This window comes from Anolis carolinensis, chromosome 6, assembly GCF_035594765.1.
Source record: "Anolis carolinensis isolate JA03-04 chromosome 6, rAnoCar3.1.pri, whole genome shotgun sequence".
Taxonomy (NCBI): Eukaryota; Metazoa; Chordata; class Lepidosauria; order Squamata; family Dactyloidae; genus Anolis; species Anolis carolinensis.
The window spans coordinates 69,427,980-69,454,566 of record NC_085846.1 but is presented as its reverse complement, the minus strand read 5'-3'; the positions used below and the strand labels follow the sequence as shown (position 1 = coordinate 69,454,566).

Sequence of the window (26,587 nt, the reverse complement as noted above, 5' to 3'; positions counted from 1 at the left end):
CATCACCACCGGGACCACCTGCACTGGTTTCTGCCAGAGTCACATAATAATTATAATTATAATAATAATTATTATTATGTGAACGTCTAACAAAGAACTGGCTAAAATAAAGACTAGTGTTACTAATATTGTGCTGTATCTACTTTTTCCCCAGTTACAGATTGCCAGAGTGATTCAGTTGCAGATGTCGTATTTGTAGTTGATGAAAGTGTTGGCAACGCAAATGTTGAATATATCAAAACATTCTTACAAAATTCCATAAACTCTCTTGATGTGACAGAAGAATGCATAAGAATTGGCCTAGTGAAATACAGCACCGAGACACAAGTAGTATCTTTCCTGAGCAAGGAAACTGAAAAAAAAGACATTCTGCAGAGAATTCAGAGCTTTTCTCCGAGAGTAGGAAAAGCCAATCTAGGTGCGGCCATTAATATTACCAGGAAACAAGTTTTTACTGAACGGGCTGGAAGTAGAAAGAATCAAGGAGTGAAACAAATTGCCACTATCATCACCCACCGACCCTCAGATGACTCTTTAACAGAGGCTGCAGAGCAGCTTATAAACGCTGACATAACAGTATTTGCCATAGGCATTGAAGGAGCTAATATCTCTCAGTTAAATCAGGTAGTATCATATCCACCAAACCGGAATATTATTCAAGTCACTTTTTCTGACCTTCCAAGGGAATCTGACACTTTGAAGAAGAAACTTTTCAATGAAATACAAAACATGTTGTATGTGAAACGTGAAAGAAAAGTACATCTCAAAACAGGTAAGAAGTTTTAAGGAATCTGTTTAGCGCAGTCTCTGTTTATATCTTCTTACTGATTTTTGTGTGCTTTAGCTGTCCTGTGAATTGGGGGGGGGGGGGGGAGAGGGTGAGGGATAAATGGACAAATCTTTATTAGTTAAACCAGGGGGTATCTGTGGAAGGCTGGAGAACTGTGTTAGTTTGGAAAAAGGAAAAGTATGGTATATAATATAGTTTAAAGCAGGGGTCCCCAAACTAAGGCCTGGGGGCCGGATGCGGCCCATCGAAGCTATTTATCCGGCCCCCATGGCACAAAGGCAAAAGGGGGTTGGGCTAAATGACCCAAGGGGTCTCTTCCTTTCTTACAACCCTTATTATTATTATTATTATTATTATTATTATTATTATTATTATTATTATTAACATTGAGGCTGGGTGGCCATCTGTCAGGGAAGCTTTGCTTGTGCTTTTGGTGCACAAAGGCAGAAGGGGGTTGGACTAAATGGCCCAAGGGGTCTCTTCCAACCCTCTTTATTATTATTATTGTTATTACTGTTATTATTATTAATAACATTGAGGCTGGGTGGCCATCTGTCAGGGGTGTTTTGCTTGTGCTTTTGGTGCACAAAGGCAGAAGGGGGTTGGACTCAATGGCCCAAAGGGTCTCTTTCAACCCACTTTTTATTGTTGCTGTTGTTGTTGATGTCATTATTATTAATTATTATTGCTCGGTGGCCAACTATAGTCCGGCCCTCCAACGGTCCGAAGGTACTAATTTATGAGTTCTATATTTCTATAGTGATATAATCTTTTATATCTCCAATCTGTAACACCAACTCGTATCCAACTTGTATAAGAAAGGGATTGTGGTGACATACCTACTTAAGTCTGAACTGGATTTAAATGAAGTCAGTGATAAACCATAACCCTGTCCCTGTTGTATATCCAACAACTAATGTTAATCTATTTGCAGAATTTGTTCCAAACAAGCAACATATATCCTAAACTAAGTATCCAATAATTATATAATTATGCAACTGGAATTGTATAACTCATAACATAAATGTATAATATAGCAACACTTCACATAAGTATACCTATAAACCTGTTGCAGTTTTTACTCTCAGTCTTGACACATAAGGTAAATGAAACCAAACAAAAAATTTTTTTACTAACGTCTTGATAATGTTCTCAAATGCTGCTGGAATTGTTATCCAGCTGAGTTTGTACAGTTCTTAACATAAATATGTATACTTTAGTAACACTTTACATAATTATTATTGAGACTATTGCAGTCTCAAATTTTAACTCCAGTCTTGACAAATAAAGAGTAAAAATCAAACAAAGTCTTACTGACGTCTTGATCACTTTCTCAAGCAATGCTGAAGTGTAGAGTCAATTGTGCAGCTGGAATAACAACTCCAGCAGCATTTGAGAACATTATCAAGATGTTAGTAAAAACCTACCTATACTTGCTAGGTCCAATTGAGCATAGATATCATGAGTGCATTGCATGAGCACTTGTTTTTAACTGAAAGGCATTGTATGGACATCTTTGGTAAAAACCCGACAGATCCCACATTTTGGGGCCTGTCTGGAAGGGCCCTGAGTCAAGTACGGCAAATGAACAAGGCCTGAGTAGGTCAAATCCCATGTTTTAGTTCCTATTGCCCCATTTCTACATTTAATCTTCATCAATAACCTTTCTGCAGTCAAACATACATATATACATGTATAAAAGAATGAGAGATAAGTAAAAAGATAAGAATAAAAGGAGTCGCTCGAAGGCTCTGGAAGTAACAGAAAGTTATAGCAACTTTTTGCACGATCTCACGTGGGGTGGGTGATTCTACCATGCCTTTTTTTCCCCTCTTTTTTTTGTTTTTCACCTTTTTTCTTATTGTTGCTGTTTTTGCTCCCTCTCTATTTTCCTACTTTATGCATCGTTCACCTACTTTTAATGTAAGATACAAAACAATATTGGAGAAAAGCTATAAGTTGAACAAAGTTGCTTGTAAAGTGCCAATAAAAATTATTAGAAAAAGAATAACCTTTCTGTAGTCATCCACCTCTTGCTTCTTTAAAAGGCTGTTGTCATAATGCTTAGTGTGAATACTTTCATATAGACATATTAAGAAGTGACTACAGGGTTTATAGTGTAGATTTCACTGAATTAAAGAATACTGCCCCAAATAGTTGTACACTGATGTGCAACTAATAATATCTGTAAAACCCTGCTTGCAGAACTATTTGCTGACAATAATCACTGTGCTGTGGCCAAATAATTACTTTTAGTACAAGTTGAGAATCCCTTATCTGGAATTCCAAAATGTGAAACATGCAAATACCTATAATTGCCCACGTAGTCGCAACTTGGCTTTCTGATGTGCACAAACTTTGCTTCTGGCACAACATTATTTAAAATATTGCATAAAATTATCTTCTGTGAATGTGTATAAGATTTGGATTTCTAATGTACCACATCTTGTACATATATGCAAATACAAATATGTATCCAAAATGTAATACGCCTCTGGTCTCAAGCATTTTGGATAAGGGACACTCTTCTTAGCATAACAAAATTTACTCATGAATACATCATCAATAGGATTCTGGTCATTAGATTTATCACCATGTGTTTGAGAAAAAGTGATTGAGATAATATGTTACTGCCGAGGTGCTCTTCAAGGGCTCATTTGAGTTTTAATCCTTCGAGTATACCTCATGAGTAAAGCATGATCACTCTTTATCAATACCACTAATTTGTACCTCTTTCATAGGCTGAGTTATACTAATGGTTTGTTGATACCAATATAGATTCCTGTGGAGTAATGATTCTGAAGGACCTCTGCCTATATTTTTGCCTATTTTAAAAGCATTGGCTTATGATTATCTTTGGGACAAGTTTAAATCAAAGGCCTTACAATATCTTTCTATTCCTGCAGGATGTGTGGACACAGAAAGAGCTGATATTTATTTTCTCATTGATGGTTCCACAAGCATTAATTCCGATTCTTTTCATAAAGACATGAAAACTTTCCTGAAAGAAGTGATTAAAATGTTTACTGTTGGTCCCGATCATGTTCGCTTTGGAGTCGTTCAGTATTCTAACAGTCACAGAACAGAATTTGAAATTGACAAACACAGTACGATCAGCAATTTAGAAAAAGCAATCAATAATATCCAGTATTTGACAGGAGATACATATACTGGAGCTGCTCTGGAAAGTATGCTGGGATTATTTGAAAGTGCAAGAAAGCAGCGGAAAAATAAAGTGCCGACCTATCTCATTGTGCTAACAGATGGAGACCCACATGACAAAGTGAAAGAACCTGCTGATAGATTGAGGAAAGCAGGAATCAATGTTATTGCTATTGGTGTGGGAGATATTAAATGGAAAGGGTTGCAGGAAATTGGAGAGTCAAACGTCTACTATGTGCATCAGTATGCCTCACTGAAAACCATCAAAGACAATATTGTTCAAGATATATGCTCTGAAGAAGGTAAGAAGAATTCCGTTGTAAACAAAATCTCATTTTCATTATTCAAGGAACCTTTGTCGGGGGATAATAATTAGGCATTATGAGTTCTAAGGTATGTATTTCCATAATAATAGTCATTACATTACTAAAAGTTGTCCATAAGTCACACCAAAAAAACCTAGAAATTACTAGAGAGAATACATTAATCAAATTCACAAACAACACTTATAGATCCCATCACACCAGAGCTTGGATCCACTTTAAATCCACTTTAGGAAGGGGTCTTTAAACAGCTCAGCCAGGCAGGTCCTGGGCCTCACAAACTACAAACCCCAGAATTCTACAGGAGGCAGAAACCGGATTTAAAGTGGATTCATGCTTCAGTGTGATGAGAAACTATGTAACAAAATTTTAATTTTTTTCTACTCCTGGTTTGAAAGTGTTGTTTCTGTTTAATTATCCGATACTTACTTTGAAAGTAGTTGATACTTCATTTTTGTGGCTTCCAGAAGCTATGTTGATTTGGTTGAGACTGTTGTAGTTGGGCCAAGGGGCGGTAATGATTCTACAGGTGAAACAGCTAGAAGGAGAAAAAGGGCTAACAGAGAGCAGGTGCTTGATGAAGAACAACAAGTAAAGCGGGTCCGGGAAATACTTATGGCTCCTTTGGAGGATGAGACATTTTATGCGTTTTCTAGTGATGAGGAGTCCATACTAGATGATGATTTCGCAGAGAGTAGAGGAGCCAAAAGGTCTACTCGAGAGCAGGAGTCGGATGAGGAAAGAGAAAGGAAAAAGAGGGATTATCTGGGAATGATGGGTTTGGGAGTGAGATGGAGAGTGTTGACTGGACTCAAATAAATGTGGATGATGAGCCAACCCATGGGGCTGCATCAGGGGATTGGCAAGCCTCTCATACTCCTGGGACATGGGGAGATCTAAGTCTTGAACAGAGATGGAGGGGCTAGAGGGATGGGAGGCAAGGTCCAATAACAAGATCAAGATCAGCTGTGATTGATAAGGAAAAGGCGGAGGTCTCATCAGCATCGGACTCCAACGAGTAAGTTAAAAGTAGAGTTTGGAGAACTATTGCTTTGCAGAAGGCAAGGTGTCTTTTGGGACATTGCTTTGTCGCTGCCTGTCTCCTTGGGTCCTGGCTGTACAGCTTCGCTTGTTCCTGAATCCGGATTACTTCCTGCTTTGGCGTTCCTGTTGGCGACTGGTTTGGTATCTCTGCTTTGGCGTTTCTGGCTCCTTGACATCGCTTGCTCCAGCTTCAACATTTCCTGCTTTGGCGTCCCTGCTTTGACATTCCTGTTTCGGCGTTTCTGGCTTGGCATTTTTGGCTCCTGACTCCGGTTTGCTTCCTGACCACGGCTCTGTTTACTCCCACTTTGGCGTTTCTGGCTTGCCGTTCCTGGCTTCCACTGGCTCCTGAACTTGGCTTGCTTTTGACAACGACAGCGCTTGCCCCTTTGAATTGGCGTTTTGGCTTCCTTTGTGCCTTTTGAATTCAGGCTTGACTCCTGGCTTCGTGTTGAGAGCAGTTAGCTCTCTCCTGATTCTTTGTGCCACAGCATAGCGTGGCAGTTGCTTTTTGGAATGTTTTGACTGTATTTAAACTGGATTATCAGGCTGGATAATCCGGATTATCTCTCTGCTCCCGTTTAAGTGCTTTATTTGTTGCAGAAACGTTTTCCTTTGGTTATAACACTGAAGTTAAGTGTTTTTTGAGTTCTATACTTCAATGAATACTTGCGCGTGTGGCACTTTAAGAGGAGCCTGTGTCCTGACAGAGACTCTGTAAGATATTCATGAAAAACTGTAGCAAAATCTGCTGCAGGATGCCCCACAAAAATACAGTTTTTGCAGTCTAATAAGCTTTTTCCATGTTTTTATGATAGAACCAATTAGGAAATAATGTTTCTAACCCAGGAACGAAAATCATGTTTTATAGTGTAGTCAAAGTGACTGGGGTCATAGCCATTAAACTCTATAATAAGGAGCAATGACAGTGTTAACATCATTCTAAATATATAAACAGAGACTTTCCTTCAGTAAGCAAGGGGTTGCAGAAAGCAAGACCTAAGCAATGTACATAGGTGATGATTGCTTACCAACTTTGTAGAGTTTGCAGATGCCAAAGTCAGAAATTAAATCATAATCAAGTTCGGTTTTCTTTGATTTCATTGATCCTCAGTTTGGTATAATTCATAGAGTCTTAAAGTTGGAGTGGTCCACAAGGACCATCTAGTCCAACCCTTTTGAGATGCAAAAATGCACAACTAAAGCACACCTGAAAGATTACCATTCAACCTCTATTCTGTTTAAAGACTTCCAAAAATGGAGTGCCCACTACCCTCCAATTCAAATACTGTAGCATTAAAAAAACTATTCCAAATTCAGGGACTTTTTTTTGGACTGAAGAACTGCAAAAAACTTATGTTGAATGTACCGATGAACAAATAATGAACTTTGATGGCCCTGCTTCTGAAAATATGTTAACTGGACAGACTGTGCTGAAATATTTGACTGGAAAACAAAGTTGAAAAGGTTGTCTGGATGAAGTGAAACACTTAAATGAGTAACAATAGCATGAGTAAAAGCTATAAACACAGCACAGTTGTTAAAGTCTGATTAAAATTAAAATAGTAAATTGAATTTAAATTGGTTTTTAATCAAATGTTAAACCAATTAATTTTATTTGTAAATTAAAGCCAAACATTTAAAATTAACATGCTTAAGTGAATGCTAGATGAAAAGAAGCAATATCTTGAACCTGAGTAAAAAATCAAAATGGATTTGTTTGCAATTTCCCAAGATATTATTGAAATACTAGCTTTGCCCGGCCATGTGTTGCTGTAGCTTATGGGAATCCTTTGTTGGCCAGTTGGAACAGCAGGGAATAGCCTTGCAGCCTCAAAGCCTGGCCGTTTTCTGGAGTAGCTGGAGCTGTTTGTTGTATGAATGTAGAGGCATGGATGAGGGGTTGTGCTGCCATATTTAGTGTTTCTGGGATGTGTAGTTTTGTTGTTTTGTGCTAGGACGAAATTTCATTACCCTTCTATATATATAAAAGAGTGATGGCATCACGGCGACTCACAAAACAACAAAAGTACAGGCCCCCCAACCTCAAAATTTGACAACACAACCCATCATCCATGCCTCAAGGTTGATACAACAAAAAGAAAAGAAAAATAAAGTCCTAATTAGAGGGAGAGCAATAATTTTTTTTATCCAATTGCTGCCAGTTTAGAGGGCTAATCTCTGCCCACTTGGTCGCCTAGCAACCAATTCAGCCAAAGGACAACCAGGGTTCAGTTAGGGGACAGGCAGATTTAGGTCTCACTTACGCTTCTTCCACAGATTATCTAATTTGCACTGGATTATATGGCAGTGTAGACTCAAGGCCCTTCCACACAGCTATATAACCCATTTATAATCTTATATTATCTGCTTTGCACTGGATTATCTTGACTCCACACTGCCAGATAATCCACTTCAGTGTGCATTTTATACAGCTGTGAAGGGGCCTCATATAATCCAGTTCTAAGCAGATAATATAAGATTATCAATATACAGTAGAGTCTCACCTATCCAACATAAACAGGCCGGCAGGATAAGTGAATATGTTGGGTAATGAGAAGGGATTGAGGAAAAGCCGATTAAACATCAAATTAGGTAATCGTTATACAAATTAAGCACCAAAACATCATATTATCCAACAAATTTGACAGAAAAAGTAGTTCCATGCGCAGTAATGCTATGTAGTAATTACAGTATAGTCTCACTTATCCAACACTAGCTTATCCAGCGTTCTGGATTATCCAATGCATTTTTGTAGTCAATGCTTTCATTGATATTTTGGTGCTAAATTCATAAATACAGTAATTACTACATAGCATTACTGTGTATTGAACTACTTTTTCTGCCAAATGTGTTGTCTAACATGATGTTTTGTGCTTAATTTGTAAAATCATAACTCAATTGGATGTTTAATAGGGTTATCCTTAATCCCTCCTTATTATCCAACATATTCGCTTATCCAACGTTCTGCCGGCCCGCTTATGTTGGATAAGTGAGACTCTACTGTACTGTATTTACAAATTTACCACTAAAATATCACAATGAATGTAAAACACTGACTACAAAAACATTGATTATGAAAAGGCAGACTGCGTTGGATAACCCAGAACATTGTATAAGCGAATGTTGGATAAGTGAGATTCTACTTTAATATGAAATAATTACTGGGCTAGAATAATGCAGAACAATATAATCTCTAAAACCAGAACAGTAAATTAACGGGAATTCCACACAGGAAACAATCAGGGACAGCTAACACCTCCCAACAAAGTATTCCCATCATCAAAGTCTGGCAAATCCTCTGTTTTCTCAGGGCCACAGACAGTAGAAGCACATAAAATATTGCAAACAACACCACTCTGAAAACAAGGGAATTCCAGACAGGAAACAATCAGGGCCAGCTAACACCTCCCAACAAAAAATTCACTCAGGGAGGAAACAGCCAGGCTTTAAAACTCCAAGGCCATTACATCCTAATCATTTATCCTAATTGCAGCATTCATCATTGCCTCCAACAGACCAAAAAAAACCTATCAGAAATATTGTATATTCACAACCTTTAGGAAATAATATCCCCTGATGGCGCAGCGTGTTAAAGTACTGAGCTGCTGAACTTCTGGACCGAAAGGCCGCAGGTTTGAATTGGGGGAGCGGAGAGAGCCCCCACTGTTAGCCCCAGCTTCTGCCAACCCAGAAGTTCAAAAACATGCAAATGTGAGTGCATCAATAGGTACTGCTCCGGCGGGAAGGTAACGCCGCTCCATGCAGTCATCCCACATGACCTTGGAGGAGTCTACGGACAACGCCGGCTCTTTGGCTTAGAAATGGAGATGAGCACCAACCCCCAGAGTCAGACACGACTGGACTTAATATCAGGAGAAAACATTTACCCTTTACCTTAACTACCACCAATTCCCCAATACTTTATTTCCCATACCATCAGACTTCGCCACAGCAACGCGTGGCCGGGCACAGCTAGTTTATATATATAGATGATATTTCTTCCACATAAGCAATGTTTTTAGAATTGTTTGACCGTATTTGGTTAAAAAATTTAGTAACTATTTTCTTTCCATCACAGCTTGTAAGGAAATGAAAGCAGATATAATGTTCCTGGTGGACAGTTCAGGCAGCATTGGGGATGACAACTTTAAGAAAATGAAGACCTTCATAAAGGAGGTGGTGAACAGATCTTACATTGGTGTAGACCAGGTACAGGTTGGTGTTGTCCATTTCAGTGACACCAGTAAAGAAGTGTTTTCACTCAACAAGAACACCTCAAAAAAAAGTGACATTATTCAGGCTGTTGAGGATATGTCCCTCATTGGAAGCACCACAAATACTGGAGGCGCCCTGAGATTTGTGTCTAAGTATTTCAAACTTGCCAAACAAGCACGGCCTTCTGTCAACAAAATTCTGGTCCTGATCACAGATGGAGAAGCAAGTGATGAAGTAACAGCTCCAGCCACCGAGCTGAGGAACGACGGCATCATCATCTATTCAGTCGGCGTGTTTAATGCTAATAAAACACAGCTAGAAGAGATAAGTGGGAAACCTGAGAAGGTGTTTTATGTTGAAAACTTTGATATATTAGAGGACATAAAAGGCGACATAATTTTTGGCATATGCAGTCCCTATAAGCCAGAGGGTTAGTAATGCTTCTCTTGATCCTTACCACTTACGCAATTTGTTTGAGTTTATATGTGTTGATATGTGTGGGTGGGTGTTTTGCTCAGCAATTAAAACAGGAGAATGGTAATCATGTCTACATGAATTTTTAAAAAACACATACTCAAACCAAAGCTGGGGCTGGAAGAATCTCCTAGTAAGAATCCAGAAGTTCAGCTTTTAACCCAACTTAGCCATATTAGCCAAATGGGGAAACTTGTAGTGTGGCCACTCCTGTAAAAAACGTATTCTACTGCAGAATGTCCTTTTGAAGTGTGTGTAATGTTTCTTGGCCCTTGTGAGCCATTTTAGATTGAAAAGAAAAACATGCTCTGTTTTCTTTTATCCTTGAGGACCTGGGGATTACAAAACAATCCTTGGTGGTCACAAAGATAATACTTTCCCCATCTCTAGCCCCAGAGGTTCTCAAGGGAAAACAATACCTCCTGGACTCAATAATTTTGCTACTGTTATAATTGCAATGTAAATATCACTTATGAAGGATATATTTTCATTCATTGGATCAAATTTGGCACAAATAACCAATACACCCAACAGAAAATACTGGAGGGATTTGGGAAGAATTGGCAGTGATTTAGGGGAAATGTAGTTCACTTACATCAGGAAAGCAATGTAAACCCAAACAATGATGGATCTGGACCAAATTTAGCAAAAATACCTGATATGCCAAAATTCGAATACTGGTGAAGTTGGGGGGGTTGATTTTGTAATTTTGGACTTGTAATTGCTGGCATTTATAGTTAACCTATAATCAAAGAGCACTCTAAACCCAGCCCACAATGGGTCTGCACCAAATTTGGCACACTACCTACATGGCCAACATTAAATACTGGTGGGGTTGGAGGGGCTGTTTTTGAATTCTGAGAGTTGTAGTTCCCCAACACGCAGAGAGCACTCTGTATCAAACTGGTGATGGAATTAGTAAACTTGCCACGCATACCCAACATGTCAAACTATTAATACTGATGGGGTTTGGAGGGGACTGACCTCAGAAGTTGGGAGTTATAATTCACCCACATCGATAGAGCAATGTGCACCCAACTGATGGATTTGGACCAAACTTGGCACAAATACCCAATATGACCAAGTTTGAATACTTGGGGGGGGGGGGGGTTGGGGGGAGCGGGGCTGCCCCAATATGATGGCAATTGTAGTTCTCCCTGCATCCAGAGAATCCTGTGACCCCCACCTATGATGGATCTGAACCAAACTGGGCACACATAAGGATGTGGGCGAACTACAACTTCCAAATCATGGGTCAATCCTCCCCAAATCCCACCAGTATTCACATTTGGCCATGTTGGGTCTATGTGCCAAGTTTGGTACAGGTACGTCATCAGCTGGATTCAGTGGTCTTTGGATGCGGGTAAATTGCAACTCCCATATGCCAAGGCCAGTCACCCCCAAACCCCTTTCCCTTCCCCACTTGGAGTCTCAGAAACAGCCCTCCCCTTGGCTGAGAGGCCAGCTGAGAGGCTGGCCAATCACATCAGGAGGAGGGCTTTTAGTGAGAGGATTTGCCATCTGCTTCCAAAAAAGGAAGAGATGGACAAACAAAGGGGTTCCTAAGACCATCAGAAATATGCATTTTCTGATGATCTTTGGTGACCCCTCTTCACCCCCATGCAATCTCCCCCCCCCCCCCGGGGGGGTCCCGACCCCCAGGATGAGAAACACTGCTTTAAGGCTTCTTAGAACTGGTTAATAGAGATTTGTGCTCAAAAAATGTTTATAGCCATTCTCAATTCTCTGTCAACAAACACACTTTGTCAACTTTGGGCCAGTTTAGAGTACTATTTTAATATTACTACAATGAAACCATTCTCCAGGGATGTGATAGCATACACTCTCCACTTTGTAAAAAGAATTTGTATCTTTAAAAGTAAAAAAAATCCTCTGGAACAGGCTCTTAGCATTATGGAGGGCTACAGGCTCTTTGGGAAGAGATCCTGAATATAAATCATTGTCCAATATCTGATTTAGTCCTGCAATATAAACAATTTCATTAATGGTTTTTCTTTTCTTTCTTTTCCAGACTGCAAAAGGGCTAATCTTTTAGATGTTGTTTTTGTAATAGATAGCTCTGGCAGTATAGGACCATACAATTATGCTATCATGAAGGACTTTGTGATTGACATTGTCAATAAATCTGATGTTGGCAACAACCGTGTTCAGTTTGGAGCTGTGAAGTATTCTGCTTACCCACAAATTCTGTTCAACCTTAATGGTAACAAAGCAGACATCATTGATAAGATTAAAGGCGACACACTTTTGAATGACACAACTTACACAGCCGAGGCTCTTCGCCATGCTGAAAATTTGTTCACTGAAAGCAAGGGCAGCCGCAAACGCAGAGGTGTCCCTCAACTTCTCATGGTCATAACTGATGGGACCTCGCATGATAAAGACAAGCTTGATGCAGTCTCAACACGAATCAGGAACGATGGAATTACTATTTATGCCATTGGGATAAAAGATGCAAAGCGCGAGGAACTTGAGATCATAGCTGAAAACAAAGATCATGTCTTTTTTGTGGATACATTTGATGGACTAAAGAATCTATCAGTAATAGATAATTATTGCCCAACTGCAAGTAAGTAGCCTTTTGCTATGCTTATTTTTCCCAACTGTATATATGGTAATCTAATAGCTCTACTGTGGAAAGAGGTTGTTGTCGTAGCCCAGCCCCTGAGAGCTTCAGGAGAGACCCTTATCTCAATCCCACTTCCATCTCAAGTTTGGTTGGTGGGAATGAGAGATCGGGCCTTCTCTCTCAGTGTCTGCCTCTTAACTCTGGAACTCCCTGCCCAGGGAAGCCAGAACGGTTCCCTCCCTGCTGTCCTTCCGGCAGCAGGCTAAAACCTTTCTTTTCAGGCAGGCTTTTAAAGATGAAGGTTTTCAAGATCATGTCAGGGGCTCCTGTGATTTTTTTAAATTTTTTATAGATTTAACTGAATTGTTTTTAATACGGTTTTAATATTTGTATATGTATAACTTTCACCCTAAATTAAAAGACTAGTTATCCTGTTTCAACTATGTGTAGTGATACAGAAAATGGAAATGCTAGGTCCGGAAAAGGAAGATACAACTTCCATGCTATATAAAGAAATCTGGTTTTTGGTGGGTTGGAGTAAGCACTCCCAGCCATGATTTGAAAAATAGTAATGCTAAAAATATCTTATTTTATCTTGCAGTATGTAACATCCATGCCGAAATTGTTTTCTTGATTGATGGTTCCGGCAGTATTCCCAAAAATGATTTTGAGATTGTGAAAGACTTCTTGACAAAACTGGTTGATTCAATAAGTTTTCATGACAACATACAATTTGGAATGGCCCAGTTTAGTGACATATACAGTGAAGAATTCCCTCTGGGCCATTATCAAAGCAAATCAGAACTTAAGAATAAAATTGCAAATGTTTCAATGCAGGCAGGGTTGCATACATACATTGGAAAAGGTCTTAAAGAAGTAAAAGCCTTCTTCAAATCACCAAGACGCAGAGTGGCTCGAAATGTCCACCAAAAGTTGCTGATATTTACTGATGGAGAATCAAAGGACAGCTTTACTCAACCAGCAGAAGACCTGAGAAGGGAAGGCGTTGAGATACATGCAGTTGGAGTGGGAAAGATTGAACATGCAAAACTTCAACAGATAACTGTTTCCCCAGAGAGGATATACACTACAGCTAATTACACTGGCCTGCCACATATTACAAAGGGCATAACAGAGGAAATGTGTAAAGAGGATGATAAATCAAGTAAGTTGAGTTCAGTTCAAAAAAATCCATTTTTTTGTTCACGTATAAGAAAAATAGATTCCTGTTATTCATAGTTTAAGGTCATGCAAGAAGCCATTGCTTCTGCTCAGCTTCCTAGTTGGAAATTTGGACTTGGACCCATTTCAGACCAAATCAATCCAGATCTAAACCAAGAAAAAGATGTGTCTACTTGGACCACCAATCCTAAAGTGCCGATTAACCAATTTTAGAGAGGTAATCCAAGTGATTTTATGCTAGCTAGTAGCTACTATAAACTTTGCTTAAAAAAAAAAACCACTTTCAAAAACTGTTAACTTTGTAGTTTTGGCTATTAATTTCACTCGGCTTTTGACATGTTTCCCCATCTCCCCAAGAGCAGGAGTCACCTACGTTTGTTAAAGATTAACTAAGATACAATAAATTTTAAATGTATTGCCAACAATGCACTTGAAAGGTAAGCGCTATTTTCCTTATTTTACCAGTAAACCTACTGTAAGTCATTATATAATGCAAAATAATAGCTGTCACTTCAGTGAGTGCTCTGGATCTAGGGTGGTAGTTATTCCAGGACACCACATGGATTGCAAAAAAAAAGGCCCCCGGTGGCACAGTGTGTTAAAGCGCTGAGCTGCTGAACTTGCAGACCAAAAGGTCCCAGGTTCAAATCCTGGGAGTGGAATGAGCGCCCGCTGTTAGCCCCAGCTCCTGCCAACCTAGCAGTTCGAAAACATGCAAATGTGAGTAGATCAATAGGTACCGCTCTGGCGGGAAGGTAACGGCGCTCCATGCAGTCATGCCGGCCACATGACCTGGAGATGTCTATGGACAACGCCAGCTCTTCGGCTTAGAAATGGAGATGAGCACCAACCCCCAGAGTCAGTCACGACTGGACTTAATGTCAGGGGAAACCGTTACCTTTACCTAACATGCACATGACTACATTAGTGTACCCACGTGCATATTGCCACCATTTTAGGTATTGGCCACAATGACCCTTGGCTGGTTGAAACTGCAGATCAGGAGGCTATGGATTAGTAGGAGGGCCTACTGTATTCTCTTGTACATTTTTAGAGATACATTCTGGATGTAGCCAGGTCAAATGTACATGCAGCTAAATTATATCATGCATCTTACCATAGACTGTATCACTAAAGACAAAGACAAGCATTTTCATATTTAAAAATTTGCTCAGTTTAAAAATGGTAAAAGTAAACTCTTGCATGCATAGCACCTTCATGCCCCTCCCTCTCATGTGCACGCAATACAATAGTTATAGGCTTCATGTCGAGAAGTGAACTGCTGCTTATATATTACTAAAAAAACTTCCAGGACTGAGGAAATCATGCTCTGAAATTCAGAGTATAATTTCCTGAGTCCTGCAAGTTTTTTAGTAACACATTGTGAAAGAGCTTAATAACGCTTGCCACCAAATTGTAAAGAACTAATTAATATGACTACCACTAATTTGTCAAGAGGTAATGAACGACTGAGGTTCTTTCAGGCAGGGGGAATCTTTTTATCCCACCGCTGCCACCAATTGTGAAGATGTTTAATTAATGTGTGAGGCTTTTTCAGGCAAGGGGGAATCTAATTACTACTGCCACCAAATTGTGAAGAACTAATTACTCTACCACTAATTTTGGAAGATGCAACCACCAAAGACTCAGGGAGGAGACCTTTTACTTTTACTTCTTTCTTCTTCTACTTCACTTCAGATGGTAGCGTACTTGGTACAGAATATATATGTGACAGAGGCTTCGATGTTGGAAAAACAAGAACAAGTTTATTCAGGCACAGAGCTTAGTGGTTACAGTATTGTTTCTCACGAAGAGGTTTTCTTATTAACAGTTACAATTTCAGAATAAGATGAATCAACTCTCTAAAATATTACTTCTTTTACTTAAGGTGGTTAAACCTTATTCCTCTTCCACTTTTATACCACAGTCACCCCTGTGATAAGCTATCACAGACTCTCTGTTCCCTACCAGGACATAGATTATGCCAAATAAGTCACCAAATTTATTTTAAACTGACTCAAAATAATCATTTGAGTCTCCCTTGATCCTCTCAACCAGGATCAATCTTCCCTGTGCCTCAACAGAGCAGAGACTGACCCTCCTTTTTTAAACTCTGCACTTCTTCAGCGAAACGGCAGTTGGCTCCGCCCACTTCTCCATGGCAACCAGCCTCTGAGTGCTGAGATGCAGCAACTGTAATACTTACCCTTTTAAAACACAAACCCACAATTAAACATAACATATGTATACCAAAAATTCATACTTCATTACACATATAAATAGCAGTTCACCTCCCAATATGGAGCCTGTAACTATTGTATTGCATGCACATGAGAGGGAGTCTGAATAATAACATCTTCACGAGGAAAGCCAGTTGAGGAAAATCTTTCCACCTCAGAAAAAAAGAAGTTGCATCATATGATTCTGCTTTATGTGTGGCATGGCCAAAAGTATCTTCTTTCTTGCTTTGATTATATCACTAGCATGATTGTTAGAAAGTTAGAATGGGGGACATTGTAGAAGGAGGCACCATTTATCTTCTTGTGCAATGATCCTTTTCTTGAGAAACACAAGGAAGATTTTGGGGCTTAAAGGATTAATCTCATACTGACCATCAGATGCATACTGGGAGAAATAGGAACAGCTTTATACTTGGTACTGGCCCTTTTTTGCTTAGTAGTTGAAGATAGCCCGAATGCACCCAAGGACATTTCCACATTTGCTCAGAAGCTAGTGGGGAAAGTTGTACTTGCAAAACTCTGGTTTCTGTTGCCCATTCAGTGGGGCAAGTAGGAAGACAGAAGCACATAGATGCTGGTATAGATGTACTTGTTGAGATTTGTATTCCAACTTTATATTTATTCAGTTCCTGTCTAGGTAGACACGAATAGACTTAATGTCAGGAGAAAAACAGATGTTTTAAATTATACATCAAATTATACACTTGACCTGAGTAATATCTTTTCAATAAACTTCTTTGCAGACATTAATCCAGACATCACTCCAAAAACTTCAAAATAGCAAGTGAGAGAGCCTTAAATTTCCAGCTTTGTTGAAATTTGCTTGATTTTCTCCCTCAATGCAGCTCTTCATTGCTCTGTTTTTAATCTTTATTCAACAATTATTCCACAACAATTTTCTGATATTTTGCTATTTCCATTTCCCTAAAACAGCATGCTTTGTGGATGTTCTTATGGGATTTGACATCTCATCTCAGAAACCAGGGGATCACTTATTCAGTAACCAACGACTTTTGGAAACCTACCTTCCTAGTATAATAAAGGACTTCACATCTTTAAGTTCTGTGAGTTGCAATAAAGGAACAACTACACAGTTCAGTGTGGCCATCCCAATAGAAAATACAGATCAACCTCTTTTGGCAAGCCTCGAAGTTGACGATCAAAAAATAATAGAGAAACTCAGAAATGTTGTGATCAACAGCCCATCTCATCTCAATGTCAAGTTTTTGGACAGTCTTTGGAATTCATTTCAAGGCCTATCTGATACTAAAAACCGAAGCAAGGTAATTTATTGCCATACCTAATGGATTGTGCAATGATACTGCAAATAATATTACACAACAAACCTATCAGCCTAACTCAAAAGGATAGCTGAGATTTAACCAAAACAATTCTCAGCCTATAAAAGGTGGACCTGATTTGGGATTATCTTAACTCTGATCTAGTTGGGGTTATTTTAATCTGACATATTGATTGTATCCCTGGGCTAGAGGATATTAAGATCTGGTGTAACATAGATCTTTCTTCCTTCCATCCCTTCGTCACCCTTCTCCTGTTCTTTTTTCTTTTAAAATCTAATTTCAAATCTAATGTCACCCAGGCCGCCAAATCTTTCTTCTGAATGATCTAACGTTAGAAGTGAGGGCATAGACAGTTAGATAGACAGTTGAGGCTGCTTCTTATTTGGATTTTCATATAGCCAATACATGTTTTCAATGAATTGTTAGAAAAATCTGAATTGCCTAAATTATAAATGTTTCCTCAGTGTATTTTGTTTCTCTGAATGCCTTCTAAGCCTTTCACTCTAGAGATCCATCCAACTATTTGATTAATGTTGTTGTACATATATTGCATATATCTTGCTTCTCCTTTTGATGCTTATGTTTACTTTCACTTTCTGGTGTTGTAGGTGTTGCTTCTTTTCTCTGATGGCATGGATGACGACATAAAAGCACTTGAAAAAAAATCTGAAGAACTAAGAAAACAAGGTATATTATCACCCTATTGACATCACGCCCACCCTCCAGCAGTTCAGAAGTCTGTTGTTTGAGCAAAGCTGGTGATTAATTGGCTACCTTTGGGCTCTATCAACTGTTTTTCTTTTTCTAGATACAATTTACTATCTTGTAATATTTGATCCTTGAGTGCAAGGGAGCAAAAAGTGATATAATTTTTTATTGTGTGGGGTGGGAATTGAAAACAATCCCGATTTTTAGAATGTGTTTATGATCATCAATATTTAAAATAGGACTGAATGGAATCATCACTGTTGCCCTGGAAGGAGCCACCAACTTTCATGATCTTCGGTATATTGAATTTGGAAAGGGATTTGGATACAATGAACATTTAACTATTGGCACACACAATATTGCTGACCAGCTCTTTGAGTATGTGGTAAGTTCATGATAGAAGGACAAGTGGGTTAGATTTCAAAACATAACAGTCCAGCATCTATCTAATCTAAATCTAAATCTAAATCTATCTAATCTAAATCCATAATAAAAGCAAAAACCCATATGTGTGTATGTGGCACAGATGTCTGCTCACACAGACCGCCTCCGGCCTCCACAAACAGGCTATAGTTCCCAGGGTTAAGAATCTAGCAAGTCACTCTTTTCCACTGACATTACAGTTACAGCGAGCGCCATGAACATGCAGCCCAGCCCCTGCCAATGTCCTTCCCAAACACTACAGCCCACCACCCAAGGAATGCTTTCGTTTGGGGACCATTTCATCCTAGATTTTGCTTTTTCCAAACAGAAAACATAACATTAAAAGACAAATAATACCATTCTCAAATGACCCAGGCATAGCCGGGTCCCCAAGCTAGTAAATAATAATCATTATGAATTGCAGCATGAATGCTGATACTTTGTTTAAGGTATGTGAGTGACTCAAAAATGGCAACCATGTTGCTAGAACATGGCCATACAGCCCCGAAACCGTACAACGCTCCAGTGATTCCGGCCGTGGAAGCCTTCAATAATACATAATACTGCCTACTTGCTGGTTCTTGCATGGGGAGGTCAAGCTAGCTTTTCCATCCAGTATCATTCGAAAAATTATAAACATGAAGACTTCTACCAACAAAACTTATGTTTAGAAGTGCTTTCTAAATGTTCAGTAAGCTTACTCCCAAGGAAGTGTACATAGGATAGATTACAGAAAACTTTGTCCTTGAAGGGCTTAGCCACAACAGTTCCTAGTGTTGAATCATTCAGGACACTTCTGATTATTCATTCTGGGAAGAGGAGCACTATCGCACTGTCCATGGGTTGCAATGACAACAGTGTTCAGTATTGATAGAAGTGCTAATAAGTTCAAAGAACAAATGTTTTATCTCCAGTGTTTCCTTCTTTCCAAGGACAAAATTGCTGAGAGAAAATGTTGCTGCGTGTTTTGTAAGTGCACAGGCGAGAAAGGCCCTCCTGGACAAACAGGGAAAATTGGTCCCAGGGTAAGAACGTCTGTTGTTTCATGTAATTCAGATCAAAGTAAAATCGAGAGTGACTGAGTTTGTTACAATTTTTCACAAATTATGCAGAATCATCAACCATTGGAACACTCTTACAACATTATGTATATCTCTTCCAAGAAAATGCCTTATTATTTTTAACAAATGTGTCAAATGTAGGCCAAGGTTAACTATTGGCGAGCTTTTTTTGGAACCCACTGTACTTTGTAGCATCCAAATCCTTTTTTTACAGAATACTTTTCAGTGTGATACACATTGACAATGCAGCTTTAAATCATGATTTGTGAAGCAATGCTATACTAAACATGGAAAGTACTGAATAAAAAGTACTAATGTCTACTAATATCCAAACAAGCTGCTGTAGATGACAGAGAAACCATGTATTTATTCCCTGAAAGTTTGTATGATTTTTTCAAAAAGCTATTCTTCAAAAAAACAAAAATATAGGTGTCAGCCAGATCTCTGACAGAAGGGAATTCAATTAGTACAGTACCACTGCTGAGAAAGTCTGCTACTTCCATACATAATTGCACACATTCATCCAGAAATACTTTGACATACTTATTGAACATGTACAAAAATAGGGAGGATTTAATCTGGGATTAAACATGCAACATGCTGCAATAGGCAACATACTGCAATAGATTGTTTGTAGCCCAAATCTCACCCAAACTCTCCTGGTCTTTTTTTTTAATAGTGTTTCATTTGCCCAAAATTTGGGTAATAAACTGTTTAAAATACTACAGACTTTAATCAATGTGATGGTCACCATTATAGTGAAGGTAATAAGGAATGGTCAATAACATCATCAATATCATTATAGAGTCAATTCAGTTCTACTGAAGATTCATGTATATATAATGATAATTTCAACAAGGTATGAATTATTTATTAATGTTATTTCCAGGGATCTGTTGGCCTTGAGGGCAGACAAGGAGATATAGGAGAAGATGGAGAGCCAGTAAGTCATTAACAACAACAACAACAACTTCTACTTCTACTTCTTCTTCTTCTTCTGCTTCTGCTTCTGCTTCTGCTTCTGCTTCTGCTTCTTCTGCTTCTTCTGCTTCTTCTTCTTCTTCTTCTTCTTCTTCTTCTGTGTCTTCTTCTTCTTCTTCTTCTTCTGCTTCTTCTTCTTCTTTTAGTCTTAGAAGGACTTCCCACACAAACCCACACACTGACTCTTCGTCTTTCTCCTTTTAGGGTTCCAGGGGACTTCCTGGAGTACAGGGAATGAAAGGATGTAGGGGAGATTATGGCCAAAAGGGTCAAAAGGTAAGGATATGGCGCAGGCTGTTGAGTAGCTGCAATAAATCACTCTGACCATGAGGTCATGAGTTCGAGGCCAGCCCGTGGTGGGGTGAGCACCCGTCAATTAGAAATAAAAAAATAAAAAATAGCCCCTGTTCGTTGCTGACCTAGCAACCCGAAAGATAGTTGCATCTATCAAGTAGGAAATAAGGTACCACTTATAAAAAAGTGGGGAGGCAAGTTTAACTAATTTATGACCTGGAATGAGGAAGTGCCGTCAGAGTGGATGATGAAGCAGCTGCTCCCCCCTGTGGCCAGAATCGAACATCCCCTCAGGAGAAGGTTAAATTGCCTCTGCGTCTGTCTGTCTCGGTCTCTGTTTGATGTGTTTATGGGCATTGAATGTTTGCCCTATGTGTGTATAATGTGATCCGCCCTGAGTCCCCTTCGGGGTGAGAAGGGCAGAATATAAATACTGTAAATAAATAAATAAATAAATAAACAATCTAGTTTAATCAAGGATTTTTAAAAACATTTTGTTACTGAATAAGCACTTTTTAATATTTCAGGGCCTGCAAGGATACACAGGGGGAAAGGTACAGTAAGAAAATTATTTATCTACAAAAAATTAATTATTGTATTGCAAGGTCTTTGAAACTATTCTCAGAAGAATAAAAGAATGACTCAAGTGGAAGACATAGAGATGAATGTAACAATTTACCAACTGAAGAATCCCCCAAGAAGTTGAGGTACAGTATAGATCAATAGCAAGAAGCAAGATTAATAGCAAGATTAATAGCCTGTCCCTTACCAACTGTTTCTCTGCTGACACCCTACAGATGGTTTTTACCACATGGTCATCAAAGTGTATGTTTGTCATTGTAAATATACAGCCAGTCCTCCACATCTGCTGGGGTTAGGAGTACAAGATTCTCATGAAAGTAAGAAAGGGAACACCTCTGTAGGAATCTTTAGGTTCTCCAATATGACTCTATGGCCAACTTCTGCCAAAAGATGACTATAGATTGCGCTGGAAGACCTAGAGAGATAATCTCTTTAGGAATCTCTAAATCACCCAACAGTGGAAGTTGACCATTTCATTACCTTGGAGGACCTCAAGATTCCTAAAGACGATGTATTAACCAAATCTGTGAATAATCGAAGCTGCAAATATACATCTGATAATTGGTAGGATAGATTACTAGACATCCAAGTGAGATTAAGCTTTCCCCCCATCTTCATCTTTTGTCTATCTAAAGTCATAGTCTTTCCAAAACACTGGCTTTTTCAAAATTAAGCTTTGTGTTCTTTCCCACTATAGTCGGCCCTCCAGATATGGGAATTAGGTTTTATGGATATTATTATTATTTTATTGTATGACACAGCAAACAAGATAGACATGCTGGATTTCATTATTATTATTATTATTATTATTATTTTATGACACAGCAAACAAGATAGATATGCTGGATTTCGTATCACAAAATCACAAGTCAAACACTTTCCAAGTGTCTAGGACTGTGTGATGTATTTTCACTCGGATGTCTAGTAATTATTTATTATTATTATTATTATTATTATTATTATTATTATTATTATTATTATTATTGTGGTATCTCTAGGGATCTTTAAGTCCTTCAGTGTGACTTTATGGTCAACATCCTCTGGAAGTTGACTATAAAGTTATGCTGGAGAACCTAGTGGATTTATAGAGAGAACACCTCTCTAGGTCCTCCAGCTCTACCCTATCTGGTGGAAGTTGAACACTAGAGGACCTAAATATTCCTAGATATATAGTCTGTCAAATAAAAAATATTAATGGTTTTTCCATTTTAGCATTACATACATTTTATTGATTAGCCCATCGGCCGTATCAAAACATTTGACGAACACATTTAACACATTAACATGCATCATACAACCCACATTACAACCAAAGCTAAAATAAACAAGCTGTTAACAATGGGTCAAGATCCTGTGGTCCTAACTATACTATGTGTGAAAAGCCAACTGTACACAGTGATAGTGATACAAATTTAACTGGGTATATTCCATGTAATTTTGGAATTTGCAGTCTTGGGAAAGGTACAGTAGAGTCTCACTTATCCAACACTCGCTTATCCAGTGTTCTGGATTATCCAACGCATTTTTGTAGTCAATGCTTTCAATATATCGTGATATTTTGGTGCTAAATTCATAAATACAGTAATTACTACATAGCATTACTGCATATTGAACTACTTTTTCTGCCAAATTTATTGTAAAACATGATGTTTTGGTGCTTCATTTGTAAAATCATAACCTAATTTGATGTTTAATAGGCTTTTCCTTAATGCTTCCTTAATATCCAACATATTCACTTATCCAACATTCTGCCGGCCCGTTTATGTTGGATAAGTGAGACTCTACTGTATTTGGAATTTCCAGCCAGAGAGCTTTAATCCCCTATCAGATAACAAACTACAGGGTTCAGCTAGAACCACGAAACTTAAAAGTGTATTCCTGGTACAATAATTGCATAGGACACTTTGTTATATGTGTAATTCAGAGTTTGTTCTACTGTCTTTAACATTATTTGTCCATGAATCAGCTTAAGGAAAGAACAATTGCAACCAATTGCAATTATGTATGGAATATGGGTAAAGTGCTTGTTTTAAAATGAAGTATAGGTAAAGCTCTCAGTTAAGGATTATGAAATCACACAGTTATTATGACAAAATTGAAAGGGTTGGAATGAAAAGTTGGAGGATATAATTGAGGGCAGAGTTAACATGAACATTCAGGGGGAGCAGAAAATATTTTAATTTTATAAAAACAACACACTAGATCACAAATCTTATTTAGCTACTAAATTTTAGACAGATTTTGCTGGACTGTTTATATATGATTATATTGGATAACAACATACTTTGCATTTTCTGATTTTGTTCTCTCAGGGAGAAGATGGGACTGGTGGACTTGATGGAATTGATGGAGAAGAGGTAACTTCTTTTGAATATATCTGTACATTCCAATACTATCTTTTAAAATGTAGAACATAAAGTCTGCATTTTTTAATTTTTTTCTAGGGATCATATGGACATCCAGGACTCAAAGGAGAAAAGGGTGAACAAGGCCAGATGGTACAACTTTAAGCTGTATTATTGCTTTAGCTTTAACTTCATAAAAAGTTGGGAAATCAATTTTTATGCATGGGGAAATTTTTAATGAACTCAGAGGAGAGGCTAAGCAGTCACTAAGAATGTGCAAATTATGTATCTTTCCTAAAGCACAAAGCAGTAGTATTATCTAAAACTGGAAATAAAGTATTTTGACAACAAGGTATCTATGCATAGATTTCAAATTCTAACTGTGGGGTTAAACTGGCCAATAATATTCGGTTAAGATTTTTTCTGAGTAATACCATAAAGAAGGGGAAGTAGGTACATAAATAAGCCTTCCACAGAAACCTGGAAAAATAGGGATTTAAAATGTATGGATTTAAAAAAAAATATTGAAGAAATGGGGGGAATATATGATCCTCTATATATTATTGGGTTGCATCTCTCATCATCTTTTGCTAGTTGGCTAGATCTGCTAGATAGTGCCTACCCTTTTACTATTTTACAATTTCTGTGGTTATTAAAAGGGATGCATTCAGTTGTATAACATCTTAATATCCGTTTTTGTACTTCACACAGTTGACATCTCAATATGTTATGATTTAAGCAATTCATGATAGTTTTGTAAAGATACGGTTTTGTAATGTTATGGTATAAAAACCCATTGTGACCTGGATTCTTACTGAATCTTAAAGGCAGAAGAATTCACTGACTTCTTCCACAATTAACTCTCATGCCATCTTTCCGTAAATATTGAGGTAATTATTCACCAAATCTGTGAAGGATTTGCTATTTTTAATTTGCACACAATGTCAAAAAAAGAAAAGAAAGAAAGCTCTACCACTACTATTGAAGTTGGACTGGAGGCTTTCCCAAATATTTCTCTATGGAAAGCATGAAGCAACTTTTTTTTCTTTTCTAACTTGTTACTTTTTTCCACTTTTTTCAAAATGGCAAAGTTATTTCCCACACTAAAAGACCCCCATAAATATATTTTACATATTTTTCTATATTATTGGCTAACTAGAAACCTCTGTACCTTTCATCCCACATTCATTAGAAAGACTTCTGAACCACTTTCAAAAGCAGTCTTTTGTAATGTATACAACAATAGGCTTGGAGCTTACAAAAGTACCCACCTAGTCAAATAAAAATATAATAATAATCATAATAATAATCCAAATTCAAAATCTTTATTACGGTCATAGACCGTAAGTGGGATAGAATCTCATAGAAGCATGTACATAAAATCTAAGAGGTTAAAAAAACCCAAAGGTATGTTGAGGGGTAGATAAGCCGGAAAAGGTTACAGAGAATGAACATGTCAAGCTACTCTGGGACTTCTGAATTCAGACAGACAGGGTTTTGGAGCACAATACTCCTGACCTCACGATCGTGTTAAAAAGCAAAGTATGAATTGTCGATGTTGTAATCCCAGGTGACAGCAGGATTGAGGAGAAACAACTGGAAAAGCTAACACGATATGAGGATTTAAAGATCGAACTACAAAGACTCTGGCACAAGCCAGTCAAGGTGGTCCCAGTGGTGATCGGCACACTGGGTGCAGTGCCTAAAGGCCTTGGCCTGCACTTAAACACAATCAGCGCTGACAAAATTACCATCTGCCAGCTGCAGAAGGCCACCTTACTGGGATCTGCACGCATTATTCGCCGATACATCACACAGTCCTAAACACTTGGGAGGTGTCGGACGTGTGATCCAATTCAACAGCCAGCAGAGTCTCTGCTGTGGACTCATCTTGTTGTGTTTCAAATAATAATAATAATAATAATAATAATAATAATAATAATAATAAATGAAATTGTCATTTTGAAAACCTTAGAACTAAGATGAATTAGTCTGAGAGATTTTTTTAAATCATTTTTATTGAAAACTTTTTAATACATAATTAAAAAAGAAAAAGAAAAAAGAAGGAGCAGGAAATGGTGGGGAAGGTAGGGAAGGGTAGTAAGTGAAGGTTATAGGGTAGTGAGAGGAGAAACATATAGGGGGGCAAGGGTGTGGGGAGGGTCTGTGAGGTAAGTTTATTAGTTGGTAGAAATGTGATAAAGTTCCTTCTCGTAGTTCTTGAATTGTGAGGGGGGATGATTACAGTTTTTGAGAAGGGGTTTTCTCTTTCTTGGCTATTGTATTTGATGGTTTTAATCTTCCTTGGGTTTCCTAGATCTTGTTTCGCTACCTTGAACTGTATCTTTGCTTGTTTCTGTGTAATCTTCCAGATTTGACCAATCTGTATCTTTTATTGGTTTGCCTTGGTGGTTCCTCATCAAGAATGTTAGCCTGTCCATATTCTTTATCTCCCATATCTTCGTTAACCATTGGTATGTGGTATTGCGCCAAATTGCTATGTATGTGTGTGTGTGTGTGTAAAGAAATCCTTGCAAAGTTGCTTGCAAAAGATCTCTGCAAAAAGGGAGCTGAGCTTCTGCAGAGGCAAGCCACGCCTCAAACAATGTATCGGTTTGCTGGCAGATGGCTGGGTTTGTCAGTTGGTAATCTGAGCTTGCGGGGAGAGCACAGAAATGGAGAAGCTCTCTAGCTACAGTCAAGTAGCAGTTTGAATATGCTATGCTGTAAATAGAATGCTGATGTTATTGATCTTATGCAACTACATGGACATTGTATGATTGCAGAACTGTTTTATATTTCAACTCAACAAGCAAGAGTAAAGTTCTTTTGTTCTTTCAATTCCTCTGCCTGGTGTGAGTCTTTTGCA

The 26,587-nt window shown here is 38.3% G+C and overlaps 1 protein-coding gene across 4 annotated transcripts in view; it reads left to right on the top strand.

Moving 5' to 3' along the window:
* Positions 1–26,587, top strand: part of LOC100562030 (collagen alpha-6(VI) chain) — a 127,002-nt gene that overhangs the window by 47,457 nt on the left and 52,958 nt on the right. For all 4 annotated transcript variants that reach the window (XM_008112761.3, XM_062958010.1, XM_062958011.1 and 1 more), the window contains exons 4-17: positions 155–772; positions 3,697–4,254; positions 9,401–9,967; positions 12,044–12,601; positions 13,203–13,766; positions 16,957–17,306; positions 17,933–18,011; positions 18,272–18,417; positions 19,388–19,480; positions 20,406–20,459; positions 20,702–20,773; positions 21,319–21,345; positions 23,686–23,730; positions 23,818–23,871. In XM_008112761.3, coding sequence (XP_008110968.3) covers positions 155–772; positions 3,697–4,254; positions 9,401–9,967; positions 12,044–12,601; positions 13,203–13,766; positions 16,957–17,306; positions 17,933–18,011; positions 18,272–18,417; positions 19,388–19,480; positions 20,406–20,459; positions 20,702–20,773; positions 21,319–21,345; positions 23,686–23,730; positions 23,818–23,871 — 3,785 coding nt within the window. The remainder of the gene's footprint in view (positions 1–154; positions 773–3,696; positions 4,255–9,400; positions 9,968–12,043; positions 12,602–13,202; positions 13,767–16,956; positions 17,307–17,932; positions 18,012–18,271; positions 18,418–19,387; positions 19,481–20,405; positions 20,460–20,701; positions 20,774–21,318; positions 21,346–23,685; positions 23,731–23,817; positions 23,872–26,587) is intronic.